This window comes from Oncorhynchus clarkii, unplaced genomic scaffold (assembly GCF_045791955.1).
Source record: "Oncorhynchus clarkii lewisi isolate Uvic-CL-2024 unplaced genomic scaffold, UVic_Ocla_1.0 unplaced_contig_10529_pilon_pilon, whole genome shotgun sequence".
Lineage (NCBI taxonomy): Eukaryota > Metazoa > Chordata > Actinopteri > Salmoniformes > Salmonidae > Oncorhynchus > Oncorhynchus clarkii.
This window is the reverse complement of record NW_027261119.1, coordinates 167,114-182,405: the sequence shown is the minus strand read 5'-3', so window position 1 is coordinate 182,405 and position 15,292 is coordinate 167,114. Positions and strand designations below refer to the sequence as shown.

Here is a 15,292-nt window from a genome sequence, read left to right as displayed (position 1 = left end):
CTGTCTGTTGTTAAGTGTTTGTCGTCATCCCAGGCCCCACAGCACAGCTCAACATACTGCTTTAGTTCAGGATGGCATCTCCTCTTACACACATCTGATCCAGTCTAAGTCATTTAATAGGCTCCTATTATTCTACATAGAACATTCCCACTCCTACTGAGAACATGCGCCCCAAGCTTCATGTGTCACATGGGAGTAAACACTTCATATGTCACATGGGAGTAAACACTTCATATGTCACATGGGAGTAAACACTTCATATGTCACATGGGAGTAAACACTTCATATGTCACATGGGAGTAAACACTTCATATGTCACATGGGAGTGAACATTTCATATGTCACATGGGAGTAAACATTTCATATGTCACATGGGAGTAAACACTTCATATGTCACATGGGAGTAAACATTTCATATGTCACATGGGAGTAAACACTTCATATGTCACATGGGAGTAAACACTTCATATGTCACATGGGAGTAAACACTTCATACAGTATGATGGCACCAGAGGCCAGTGTGTGTGTGTGTGTGTCACCTACCAGGTAAGTGTGTGTCACCTACCAGGTAAGATGATGGCCCCAGAGGCCAGTAGTTCTGGGTTGACCTCTGACACCAGGTTGGGGAGGTGACAGTTAGGGGGTGACCCTGGGGCTGGGGCCAGCTGGATGAGGACTTCATTAGAAGGTTTGGGGGGGTGATGGTGTGACTGTGCTCCATCCTGACTGTGCCGCATGGGGTTAGTGCTGGTGCCACCTTCATGGATCGCTAAAGAGAACCAAGACAAAAATTCTATCATTTCAGACAGTATGCCGATGTTAAAAATTTTATAATTTCAGACAGTATGCTGCTGTTAAAAATTGTATAATTTCAGACAGTATGCTGATGTTAAAAATGGTATAAGTTCAGCACCTGTGCTGATGTTAGTGTCTATTGTTCAAACTGTGGAATAAAAATCCCTGTCTGAATACCGATTCATTATAATCACTCTATTTATTGTTCAACAAAATGACCACAGAAAGAGGTCATCATTTCACCTCAATGTGTACATCTCTTACATCATAAACCTAAAACCACTATAAACATCATTCAACCTACTTTAATTAGGAATCAACCAGAAAAAGGTTTTAAAAAACACCTACAGGGGTAGATAGATAGAGGGAGAGAAGGGAATGAGGGAAGGAAGGGAGGGATCGAGAGAGAGAGAGAGCGAGAGGAGAGAGAGTAAGAGAGCGAGAGGGGGAGAGAGCGAGAGGGAGAGAGCGAGAGCGAGAGAGAGAGGAGAGAGGGTGAGGAGTGAGAGAGAGGGAGAGCGAGAGAGAGATGAAGAGAGAGAGGAAGAGAGAGAGGGAGAGAGGGAGAGAGGAGAGAGAGAGCGAGAGAGAGAGAGAGAGAGAGAGAGAGGAGCGAGAGAGAGAGAGAGGGAGAGAGAGAGGAAGAGAGAGAGAAAGAGAGAGAGAGGGAGAGAGAGAGAGAGGAGCGAGAGAGAGAGGGAGAGAGAGAGAGAGGAAGAGAGAGAGAAAGAGAGAGAGAGAGAGGGAGAGAGAGAAAGCGAAATAGAGAGGGGGGATGTATAATCAGGGACTGCTCTTCCAGACTGAGTCACTGCAGAGACCAGGTGTTCCGTCTGACTCACTGATACCAGGCCTGGGTTCAAATACTAACTGAAATCTTTCAAATACTTTTAGCATTTGCTTTAGTCTGCCTGGAGTGCCAGATGGGCGGGGACTATTCTACTGGTTCCCTTGCACTAGGCAAACTCAGTCAAGCCCAGCTAAAATACGTGAAATGATTTCAAATAGTATTTGAACCCAGGTCTGTCAGCTACTATAAAATAAAACTCTGGATCACAGACAGACTCCCAACGCCCCACTAACAGGAATGTAGCTCCTGACGTTCCCGACTGGTACCAACCACTGTTATAGCTTACACACGTTCTCCCTTTCTCCTATCCCTCTGGCTGGGGCTGGCTACAGGCTGGCTACAAGGCTGGCAGCTCTCACACTCAGCATATACAGCCCAGATCTGGGTTCATATTGTATTAAAAATGTTTTTCATGGTTTCAATTGTGAATAGTCCTCTTCAAAATGGTCGCCGACCACTCAGGCAGAGGGGGCTGCTGAGGGGAGGATGGCTCATAATAATGGCCGGAATGGAGTGAATGGAATGGCATCAAACACAGAATGTGTTCACCCAATTCCAGCCATTACACTCCATTCCAGCCATTACACTCCATTACACTCCATTCCAGCCATTACACTCCATTACACTCCATTCCAGCCATTACACTCCATTACACTCCATTCCAGCCATTACACTCCATTCCAGACATTACACTCCATTACACTCCATTCCAGCCATTACACTCCATTACACTCCATTCCAGACATTACACTCCATTCCAGCCATTACACTCCATTCCAGACATTACACTCCATTCCAGTCATTACACTCCATTCCAGCCATTACACTCCATTACACTCCATTCCAGCCATTACACTCCATTCCAGCCATTACACTCCATTCCAGACATTACACTCCATTCCAGCCATTACACTCCATTCCAGACATTACACTCCATTCCAGTCATTACACTCCATTCCAGCCATTACACTCCATTACACTCCATTCCAGCCATTACACTCCATTCCAGCCATTACACTCCATTCCAGCCATTACACTCCATTCCAGCCATTACACTCCATTCCAGCCATTACACTCCATTACACTCCATTACAGACATTACACTCCATTACACTCCATTCCAGCCATTACACTCCATTCCAGACATTACACTCCATTACACTCCATTCCAGCCATTACACTCCATTCCAGCCATTACACTCCATTCCAGACATTACACTCCATTCCAGCCATTACACTCCATTCCAGCCATTACACTCCATTCCAGCCATTACACTCCATTCCAGTCATTACACTCCATTCCAGACATTACACTCCATTACACTCCATTCCAGACATTACACTCCATTACACTCCATTCCAGACATTACACTCCATTACACTCCATTCCAGACATTACACTCCATTCCAGTCATTACACTCCATTCCAGTCATTACACTCCATTCCAGCCATTAAACTCCATTCCAGACATTACACTCCATTCCAGTCATTACACTCCATTCCAGCCATTACACTCCATTCCAGCCATTACACTCCATTCCAGCCATTACACTCCATTCCAGCCATTACACTCCATTCCAGCCATTACACTCCATTACACTCCATTCCAGACATTACACCCCATTACACTCCATTCCAGCCATTACACTCCATTACACTCCATTCCAGCCATTACACTCCATTCCAGACATTACACTCCATTACACTCCATTCCAGACATTACACTCCATTACACTCCATTCCAGCCATTACACTCCATTCCAGCCATTACACTCCATTACACTCCATTCCAGACATTACACCCCATTACACTCCATTCCAGCCATTACACTCCATTACACTCCATTCCAGCCATTACACTCCATTCCAGACATTACACTCCATTACACTCCATTCCAGACATTACACTCCATTCCAGCCATTACACTCCATTACACTCCATTCCAGACATTACACTCCATTACACTCCATTCCAGACATTACACTCCATTCCAGACATTACACTCCATTCCAGTCATTACACTCCATTCCAGCCATTACACTCCATTACACTCCATTCCAGCCATTACACTCCATTCCAGCCATTACACTCCATTACACTCCATTACAGACATTACACTCCATTCCAGCCATTACACTCCATTCCAGACATTACACTCCATTACACTCCATTCCAGCCATTACACTCCATTCCAGACATTACACTCCATTCCAGTCATTACACTCCATTCCAGACATTACACTCCATTACACTCCATTCCAGACATTACACTCCATTCCAGTCATTACACTCCATTCCAGCCATTACACTCCATTCCAGACATTACACTCCATTCCAGTCATTACACTCCATTCCAGCCATTACACTCCATTCCAGACATTACACTCCATTACACTCCATTCCAGACATTACACTCCATTCCAGACATTACACTCCATTACACTCCATTCCAGCCATTACACTCCATTCCAGCCATTACACTCCATTACACTCCATTCCAGCCATTACACTCCATTACACTCCATTCCAGCCATTACACTCCATTCCAGACATTACACTCCATTACACTCCATTCCAGCCATTACACTCCATTCCACTCCATTCCAGTCATTACACTCCATTCCAGCCATTACACTCCATTACACTCCATTCCAGCCATTACACTCCATTCCAGACATTATTATGAGCCGTCCTCCCCTCAGCAGCCTCCACAGGGTCATCTAATACCTGGTAGAAAGTAAAGCAACAAATGATATGGCCACGCCCGGACATAAAAACCTTACCATAAAAGCCATTGTTCATACGTCTTCAAAGTTGTCAATGTGTGAAGACAGAGAATGTATAGATGGGGTGTCTCTGAACCATGTATGAGACTAGGAGTAGTGTGTTTACAACCATCTCTAACTGGCCCCCTTGTGTTGTCCTAGCCCATCCCCTCCGAGCCTAGCCCATCCCCTGCGAGCCTAGCCCATCCCCTCCGAGCCTAGCCCATCCCCTCCGAGCCTAGCCCATCCCCTCCGAGCCTAGCCCATCCCCTCCGAGCCTAGCCCATCCCATCCCCTCCCCTCCGAGCCTAGCCCATCCCCTCTGAGCCTAGCCCATCCCCTCCGAGCCTAGCCCATCCCCTCCGAGCCTAGCCCATCCCATCCCCTCCCCTCCGAGCCTAGCCCATCCCCTCTGAGCCTAGCCCATCCCATCCCCTCCCCTCCGAGCCTAGCCCATCCCCTCTGAGCCTAGCCCATCCCCTCCGAGCCTAGCCCATCCCCTCCGAGCCTAGCCCATCCCATCCCCTCCCCTCCGAGCCTAGCCCATCCCCTCCGAGCCTAGCCCATCCCATCCCCTCCCCTCCGAGCCTAGCCCATCCCCTCTGAGCCTAGCCCATCCCCTCCGAGCCTATCTCCTCCCTGCCTCTCCCTTCCCAGCATAGCCTCCCCTCCCAGTCCCTCCAAACATCTCCCTGCCCCTCCCTTCCAAGCCGAGCCCCTCCCCTTCCAGCCTGTTCCCTCCCCTCCCATCATAGGCCCTCCGAGCTTAGCCTCTCCCTTCCCAGCCTAGCCCCCTTTTGTCCTCAGGCACTAAATGTAGTACTTCCTGTGTGACTGGCTGTGGCCGTGCGGCCAGCGATCCTGTTCGCAGCAAACTTCCTACATTGCTTTGTTTTGTCAGGAAGTTATAAAATGTAGAGCCAAGCCTCTCCTGCATTGTACCCAGTGTAAGCCTGGGTTGTATACGGCGTTTCACAGCCTTCTAAGCCATCAATGCAGCCAGGACCTGGCCACACATTTTTCAACCACACATTTCTGTCTGTCAGAGAACGAAACGGTCTGGACTAGCAAATATAGGATGCATCCCAAATGGTACCCTATTCCCTACATATATTACACTGAGTGTACAAAGCATTGAAATCACAAAGGGGGACATGAATGACTGTACGCTTGTATTGACTGTACGTTTGTTTATTTAATGTGTTACTCTGTGTTGTTGTTTTTGTCGAACTGCTTTGCTTTATCTTGGCCAGGTCGCAGTTGTAAATGAGAACCTAGCGGCACTGAAAACCTAGCGGCACTGAAAACCTAGTGGCACTAAATGTAAATTGTTTTCAACTAGCCTACCTGGTTAAATAAAGGTGTTCTCAACTAGTCTACCTGGTTAAATAAAGGTGTTCTCAACTAGCCTACCTGGTTAAATAAAGGTGTTCTCAACTAGTCTACCTGGTTAAATAAAGGTGTTCTCAACTAGTCTACCTGGTTAAATAAAGGTGTTCTCAACTAGCCTACCTGGTTAAATAAAGGTGTTCTCAACTAGTCTACCTGGTTAAATAAAGGTGTTCTCAACTAGTCTACCTGGTTAAATAAAGGTGTTCTCAACTAGTCTACCTGGTTAAATAAAGGTGAAATAATACATCTATAAATAAAAATGAAAACAAATGAAGCAATGGTCACCACAGCCATTACCATCTCACATGGTGGATGGGCGTAATTCCATCCCTTCTCAAAGTGAGGGAGGGTTTTGTTTTCAGAATAAAGTCCTGAAAAAAGTCAGTTGGTTCACTGGTTCTCATGTTACTCAGGTGAATGGACCTTACATGAGGACAGGTTAAGGGGTTTTCCCCTGCATTCAGCCCCAGTGGAGGAGGGGGGCACAATGAATGCTATTGTACAGGAGGCAACTCATATGTCTGGGACCAGAGTCGAGCACAGCCCAGTCCCACATTCACTGGAAGGTCATCTCACTGTGTGTGTGAACCTAGCGCCAGTGTGTGTGAACCTAGCACCACTGTGTGTGTGTGTGTGTGTGTGTGTGTGTGTGTGTGTGTGTGTGTTTCCCTCCTACGTCTGGTTGGTTACAGGATCCTCTGAGGTTTCTTGTCCACCAAGGTCTCAATGGGCTCTAGGTTTTCAGTGGCTCTGGGTTTTCAGTGGCTCTAGGTTTTCAGTGGCTCTAGGTTTTCAGTGGCGCTAGGTTTTCAGTGGCTCTAGGTTTTCAGTGGCTCTAGGTTTTCATTGGCTCTAGGTTTTCAGTGGCTCTAGGTTTTCAGTGGCTCTAGGTTTTCAGGGGCTCTAGGTTTTCAATGGAGCTACATTTTCAGGGGCTCTAGGTTTTCAATGGAGCTACGTTTTCAGTGGCTCTATGTTTTCAATGGCTTTAGGTTTTCAGTGGCTTTAGGTTTTCAGTGGCTTTAGGTTTTCAGTGGCACTAGGTTTTCAGTGTCGCTAGGTTTTCAGTGCCGCTAGGTTTTCAGTGCCGCTAGGTTTTCAGTGGCAGTAGGTTTTCAGTGCCGCTAGGTTTTCAGTGGCACTAGGTTTTCAGTGCCGCTAGGTTTTCAGTGGCAGTAGGTTTTCAGTGGCACTAGGTTTTCAGTTCTGCTAGGTTTTCAGTGTGTAAAAATGGGCTTCAGCTTGGTACTGTTGTATTGCTCTGCCATGAGGTCCTGGCAGGCAGAAATCCATCATTGTTGAGGGAGATACTGACATCGTGGGGTAGTTGTACTATATACAGTTATGGGTTCTGGAATGATATGTTTCATAGGGCCGTATTTATAAATCAAATCAAATCAAATCTTATTTGTCACATACACATGGTTAGCAGATGTTAATGCGAGTGTAGCGAAATGCTTGTGCTTCTAGTTCCGACAATGCAGTAATAACCAACAAGTAATCTAACTAACAATTCCAAAACTACTGTCTTATACACAGTGTAAGGGGATAAAGAATATGTACATAAGGATATATGAATGAGTGATGGTACAGAGCAGCATAGGCAGGATACAGTAGATGGTATCGAGTACAGTATATACATGAGGTGAGTATGTAAACAAAGTGGCATAGTTAAAGTGGCTAGTGATACATGTATACATAAGGATGCAGTCGATGATATAGAGTACAGTATATACGTATGCATATGAGATTAATAATGTAGGGTAAGTAACATTATATAAGGTAGCATTGTTTAAAGTGGCTAGTGATATATTTACATCATTTCCCATCAATTCCCATTATTAAAGTGGCTGGAGTTGAGTCAGTGTCAGTGTCAGTGTGTTGGCAGCAGCCACTCAATGTTAGTGGTGGCTGTTTAACAGTCTGATGGCCTTGAGATAGAAGCTGTTTTTCAGTCTCTCGGTCCCAGCTTTGATGCACCTGTACTGACCTCGCCTTCTGGATGATAGCAGGGTGAACAGGCAGTGGCTCGGGTGTTTGATGTCCTTGATGATCTTTATGGCCTTCCTGTAACATCGGGTGGTGTAGGTGTCCTGGAGGGCAGGTAGTTTGCCCCCGGTGATGCGTTGTGCAGACCTCACTACCCTCTGGAGAGCCTTACGGTTGTGGGCGGAGCAGTTGCCGTACCAGGCGGTGATACAGCCCGCCAGGATGCTCTCGATTGTGCATCTGTAGAAGTTTGTGAGTGCTTTTGGTGACAAACCAAATTTCTTCAGCCTCCTGAGGTTGAAGAGGCGCTGCTGCGCCTTCTTCACGATGCTGTCTGTGTGAGTGGACCAATTCAGTTTGTCTGTGATGTGTATGCCGAGGAACTTAAAACTTGCTACCCTCTCCACTACTGTTCCATCGATGTGGATAGGGGGGTGTTCCCTCTGCTGTTTCCTGAAGTCCACAATCATCTCCTTAGTTTTGTTGACGTTGAGTGTGAGGTTATTTTCCTGACACCACACTCCGAGGGCCCTCACCTCCTCCCTGTAGGCCGTCTCGTCGTTGTTGGTAATCAAGCCTACTTGATGATTGAGTTGGAGGCGTGCGTGGCCACGCCGTCGTGGGTGAACAGGGAGTACAGGAGAGGGCTCAGAACGCACCCTTGTGGGGCCCCAGTGTTGAGGATCAGCGGGGTGGAGATGTTGTTGCCTACCCTCACCACCTGGGGGCGGCCCGTCAGGAAGTTCAGTACCCAGTTGCACAGGGCGGGGTCGAGACCCAGGGTCTCGAGCTTGATGACGAGCTTGGAGGGTACTATGGTGTTGAATGCCGAGCTGTAGTCGATGAACAGCATTCTCACATAGGTATTCCTCTTGTCCAGATGGGTTAGGGCAGTGTGCAGTGTGGTTGAGATTGCATCGTTTGTGGACCTATTTGGGCGGTAAGCAAATTGGAGTGGGTCTAGGGTGTCGGGTAGGGTGGAGGTGATATGGTCCTTGACTAGTCTCTCAAAGCACTTCATGATGACGGAAGTGAGTGCTACGGGGCGGTAGTCGTTTAGCTCAGTTACCTTAGCTTTCTTGGGAACAGGAACAATGGTGATATAGGGATTGATTGAATATGTCCGTAAACACACCGGCCAGCTGGTCTGCGCATGCTCTGAGGGCGCGGCTGGGGATGCCGTCTGGGCCTGCAGCCCTGCGAGGGTTAACACGTTTAAATGTCTTACGCACCTCGGCTGCAGTGAAGGAGAGTCCGCATGTTTTCGTTGCAGGCTGTGTCAGTGGCACTGTATTGTCCTCAAAGCGGGCAAAAAAGTTATTTAGTCTGCCTGGGAGCAGGACATCCTGGTCCGTGACTGGGCTGGATTTCTTCTTGTAGTCCGTGATTGACTGTAGACCCTGCCACATGCCTCTTGTGTCTGAGCCGTTGAATTGAGATTCTACTTAGTCTCTGTACTGACGCTTAGCTTGTTTGATAGCCTTGCGGAGGGAATAGCTGCACTGTTTGTATTCGGTCATGTCACCAGTCACCTTGCCCTGATTCAAAGCAGTGGTTCGCGCTTTCAGTTTCACGCGAATGCTGCCATCAATCCACGGTTTCTGGTTAGGGAATGTTGTAATCGTTGCTATGGGAACGACATCTTCAACGCACGTTCTAATGAACTCGCACACTATAGGACCAAGAGATTTTCCTTTTCAGGGCACATGGTCATGGTCTTATCTTTTACCAATCAGGGAAAACCTACCATCCCTGGGCGGAACTGCTGAGTCTGTGTTATTTCACGGGGTTAAATCAACTGAACTGCTGAGTCTGTCATTTCACAGGGTTTAAGGAACTCTTCCGGATTTTGGCAATGAAGAAGTTAGAGGTAGTTGCGTTAACTAGTGTTAGCAGATACACATAGACTTCCAGCCATTGCGCTAATGCTAGTTAGCATTGGCTCACAAAACAACCTCAAGCTTCATTTGAACTGAACATAGAAAATTACAAATGGTATCCACCAGTTCATCTGACTCTGGGGAAGTAGATAAAGGGCCTCGTTGCCAACATCCTGTACTGTATCCCGGCAGGGTAGCCTAGTGGTTAGAGCGTTGGACTAGTAACCGGAAGGTTGCAAGTTCAAACCCCCGAGCTGACAAGGTACAAATCTGTCGTTCTGCCCCTGAACAGGCAGTTAACCCACTGTTCCTAGGCCGTCATTGAAAATAAGAATTTGTTCTTAACTGACTTGCCTAGTTAAATAAAGATAAATAAAATAAATCAACTCACACACTTTCCACATTTCAATACCTGGAAGAGGCAGTGCTACATAAAACAATTTCACAAACCAACTCTTCTGCCCTGCACAGGTGTGTGTGTGTCCAACACCACGTCTGAGCTGTTCCAGGGATGGGCCATACCTGTCTAATAACATATGAAAGCGCATCTACTCACACACACAACCCCCACCACTACCCAAAAAATCTGCACATGAGAACTACAAGCTGTCTCATATCAACAGTGAGTCCAAACCAACACAGGCCTGTAACCCTCATCATGTCAGATCCCTATTACTGCAGGTCATAATTACTCACTGAAACCACAACATGAAACCTGTCTGGAACCAAACCGTGTTTTCAAGGCCGGAGGCCACACCATTTGATACAGTGAGAGAGAAGCCAATGTTTTGATTCAATCTCTATTGGACCCAATGCCAGGGAAAGTGTTTGTCCAAACTGAAGACAACGCTTGAGTTGAGAAATCTAATCACCAACGCACTCTCACAACACTTAGCTGTCTTGTTTCGACTTTTACTGCCTTTGTTGATGTTACATTCTAAAACCAACAATGCAAACTGGTAGAAATGATGTGTTTTCAAAGGAAAAACTGTTTGAAAATATGTATTTTCAAAGGCAAAACTGGTTGATATGATAATTTAATTTCAACCAGTTTAGCCCACTGAATGGACTTTTACCTTTGACAAGCTCCAACCAACTGAGCTACCAGTACACCTGACCTCACTGCTATTTCAATCAATACATATAGCCCAAGCAGAAGTCAAACCCATAACCTTGGTCTATGCAGCATCTTAGTGCAAGCAGGCATCACTACAGTCCCTGGTTTGAATCCAGGCTGTATCACATCCAGCCGTGATTGGGAGTCCCATAGGGCGGGGCACAACTGTCCCAGCGTCGTCCAGGTTTGGCCGGGGTACGCTGCCATTGTAAATAAGAATTTGTTCTTAACTGACTTGCCTAGTTAAATAAAGGTAAAATAAAATGTAGATCACTACATACCAGACTCCTGGAGTCAAACCCATAACCTTGGTCTATACAGCCCTAGTGGGATCATTACATACCAGACTCCAGGAGTCAAACCCATAACCTTGGTCTATACAGCCAGAGTGGGATCATTATATACCAGACTCCTGGAGTCAAACCCATAACCTTGGTCTATACAGCCCTAGTGGGATCATTACATACCAGACTCCAGGAGTCAAACCCATAACCTTGGTCTATACAGCCCTAGTGGGATCATTACATACCAGACTCCAGGAGTCAAACCCATAACCTTGGTCTATACAGCCCTAGTGGGATCATTATATTCAAAACTCCTGGAGTCAAACCCATAACCTTGGTCTATACAGCCCTAGTGGGATCATTATATACCAGACTCCTGGAGTCAAACCCATAACCTTGGTCTATACAGCCCTAGTGGGATCATTATATACCAGACTCCTGGAGTCAAACCCATAACCTTGGTCTATACAGCCCTAGTGGGATCATTATATACCAGACTCCAGGAGTCAAACCCATAACCTTGGTCTATACAGCCCTAGTGGGATCATTATATACCAGACTCCAGGAGTCAAACCCATAACCTTGGTCTATACAGCCCTAGTGGGATCATTATATACCAGACTCCAGGAGTCAAACCCATAACCTTGGTCTATACAGCCCTAGTGGGATCATTATATACCAGACTCCAGGAGTCAAACCCATAACCTTGGTCTATACAGCCCATGTGGGATCATTACATACCAGACTCCAGGAGTCAAACCCATAACCTTGGTCTATACAGCCCTAGTGGGATCATTATATACCAGACTCCTGGAGTCAAACCCATAACCTTGGTCTATACAGCCCTAGTGGGATCATTATATACCAGACTCCAGGAGTCAAACCCATAACCTTGGTCTATACAGCCCTAGTGGGATCATTATATACCAGACTCCTGGAGTCAAACCCATAACCTTGGTCTATACAGCCCTAGTGGGATCATTATATACCAGACTCCAGGAGTCAAACCCATAACCTTGGTCTATACAGCCCTAGTGGGATCATTATATACCAGACTCCTGGAGTCAAACCCATAACCTTGGTCTATACAGCCCTAGTGGGATCATTACATACCAGACTCCAGGAGTCAAACCCATAACCTTGGTCTATACAGCCCTAGTGGGATCATTATATACCAGACTCCTGGAGTCAAACCCATAACCTTGGTCTATACAGCCCTAGTGGGATCATTATATACCAGACTCCTGGAGTCAAACCCATAACCTTGGTCTATACAGCCAGAGTGGGATCATTATATACCAGACTCCTGGAGTCAAACCCATAACCTTGGTCTATACAGCCCTAGTGGGATCATTATATACCAGACTCCTGGAGTCAAACCCATAACCTTGGTCTATACAGCCAGAGTGGGATCATTATATACCAGACTCCTGGAGTCAAACCCATAACCTTGGTCTATACAGCCCTAGTGGGATCATTATATACCAGACTCCTGGAGTCAAACCCATAACCTTGGTCTATACAGCCCTAGTGGGATCATTATATACCAGACTCCAGGAGTCAAACCCATAACCTTGGTCTATACAGCCCTAGTGGGATCATTATATACCAGACTCCTGGAGTCAAACCCATAACCTTGGTCTATACAGCCAGAGTGGGATCATTATATACCAGACTCCTGGAGTCAAACCCATAACCTTGGTCTATACAGCCAGAGTGGGATCATTATATACCAGACTCCAGGAGTCAAACCCATAACCTTGGTCTATACAGCCCATGTGGGATCATTATATACCAGACTCCAGGAGTCAAACCCATAACCTTGGTCTATACAGCCCTAGTGGGATCATTATATACCAGACTCCAGGAGTCAAACCCATAACCTTGGTCTATACAGCCAGAGTGGGATCATTATATACCAGACTCCTGGAGTCAAACCCATAACCTTGGTCTATACAGCCAGAGTGGGATCATTATATACCAGACTCCAGGAGTCAAACCCATAACCTTGGTCTATACAGCCCTAGTGGGATCATTACATACCAGACTCCTGGAGTCAAACCCATAACCTTGGTCTATACAGCCAGAGTGGGATCATTACATACCAGACTCCAGGAGTCAAACCCATAACCTTGGTCTATACAGCCCTAGTGGGATCATTATATACCAGACTCATGCAGTGTTTAAAACAATATACCTGACTCCTGCAGAGTTTAAAACAAAACCCTTGACAAAGACTCTATAATAATAATATTCAGGCCATGCGGACCTATGAGACTTTTTGGTGCCATGTGGGACAAACCCTACATGTTATACTAATCAGTCACATGTTATACTAATCAGTCACATGTTATACTAATCAGTCACATGTTATACTAATCAGTCACATGTTATACTAATCAGTCACATGTTATACTAATCAGTCACATGTTATACTAATCAGTCACATGTTATACTAATCAGTCACATGTTATTCTAATCAGTCACATGTTATACTAATCAGTCATGTTATACTAATCAGTCACATGTTATACTAATCAGTTACATGCTATTCTAATCAGTCACATGTTATACTAATCAGTTACATGCTATTCTAATCAGTTACATGCTATTCTAATCAGTTACATGTTATTCTAATCAGTCACATGTTATTCTAATCAGTCACATGTTATACTAATCAGTCACATGCTATTCTAATCAGTCATATGTTATTCTAATCAGTCACATGTTATATTAATCAGGTTTTTCTACCTGTCTCCTCTCTAACACTGCTCCTCCTGTCTGAGCTGGAGAAGGCAGCCTCCAGGTCCAGCCGTCCGAAGCGCAGGGCATATCCGTTCATCAGCTTCTTTGGTGAGAAGACTCCACTGCTGGCCGAGCCCCCGGAGGAGGAGCGCGCCCGGTGGCCTTTGACCTGGGCTGCCTTGTTAGTCCTCTCCAGAGACTTGGAGCGCCTCTCAGCCCGGGTCTCCAGGGCCCCAGCGTTCCTCAGACCCCTCTGGAGGTACAGGAGAGGCATGCTGGGAGAGAGTCGGGCGGAGTCGGGGTCTCCACCCAGCCATGCCCTGGTCCCCCCTAGCCTGAGCCCACGGAGCCCCTGCTCTCTCTGGGTGGTGGGGGTGGAGGGGCTGGTACCAGGGGTCGAAGTTGGAGATGAGGCATCTTCTCTGGGGCTGAGTGGGCTGAGACCTGGGCATGCAGGACTGTGCTCTGGTCCTTCCTCCAGGATGGACTCAGAGCTAGAGCCCAGGTTCATGGGATTCTGCAGGGCCTCCATGTAGGACTTCCGGAACAGTCTCCGGGTCTCGAAGGACACAGAGTCCCTGGCGTGGCGGGGCCGGCGAGGGTTGGGGTTACTGAGGTCGGTGTTGAACGACAGGGTCCTGGTCCTCTCTCTGGTCCCACCCTGGCCCTCCTCCCCTTCCCACTGGCCCTCCCCCGGACCACCACCACCCTCCCCAGCCAGCCTGTCTGTCTGTGGGCTGCAGGAGTGAGAGTCAGGAGCTGCTCTCAGGCTGTGGTTCTGGTTGTGGTTCTCCATCCGGTGAAGTCCCGGGTTGGGATCCTGTTGGGACCTGCAACTAGTGCTGTTGGGGTCCATTACATGTACCCGCCTGCTCAGGATAGCAGGCTCTGAGAAGGTAGAGTCTGCCCCCTGGGAGTGTAGTGATTCGTGGGAGCTGCGGTGGGAGTCCAGGGTCCCTGTGGATCCACTGGTACTGCAGGCGCTGAGCTGGCCACGGAAGCCCGTGCTGTCGCCCCGCGTCTGCATGATGGCGTCTGCCGTGCTGCTGACGAACAGAGGATTCACCACGTTCTTCCACGGCGTCCGGAACACGACGGTGCCGGTGGTGAGCAACCAGTTCTGCAGCGGATGGAGGTTTCGCTCGCGCGTCACATTCTGCAGGAAGTCAGCGGTGAAGACGCTGCCGTACATGCTCTCCGGGATGGGGATCTCTGCGATGGCCTGGCCACTGGCCGACAGACATTTTATGACCAGCTTGGCAGCCTTGCGGCCCAGGGGAACCACCTGTAGGTAGAAGTCTCCCTGCTTCAGACGGACCTTATGGAGCGGGGCGAGCTGTAAGACCACCTTCTCGTTGATGCAGAAGGGCCAACCCTCATGATAGAACAGCCGGCCGTGGAAACGCACCTGTAGAGGAAGACAATACTTTATTAACCCATACCAGACTGAAATGTGTCTTCTGCTGTATCCAA

General features: G+C 47.4%; 1 protein-coding gene across 1 annotated transcript in view; it reads right to left on the bottom strand.

Annotated features, from left to right (window-relative positions):
• The window catches only part of LOC139404938 (pleckstrin homology domain-containing family G member 4B-like), an 81,401-nt gene that overhangs the window by 35,314 nt on the left and 30,795 nt on the right, over window positions 1–15,292 (bottom strand). The window contains 2 exon segments of the mRNA XM_071147480.1: window positions 566–769; window positions 13,826–15,227. Of these exon segments, the coding sequence (XP_071003581.1) occupies window positions 566–769; window positions 13,826–15,227 (1,606 nt within the window).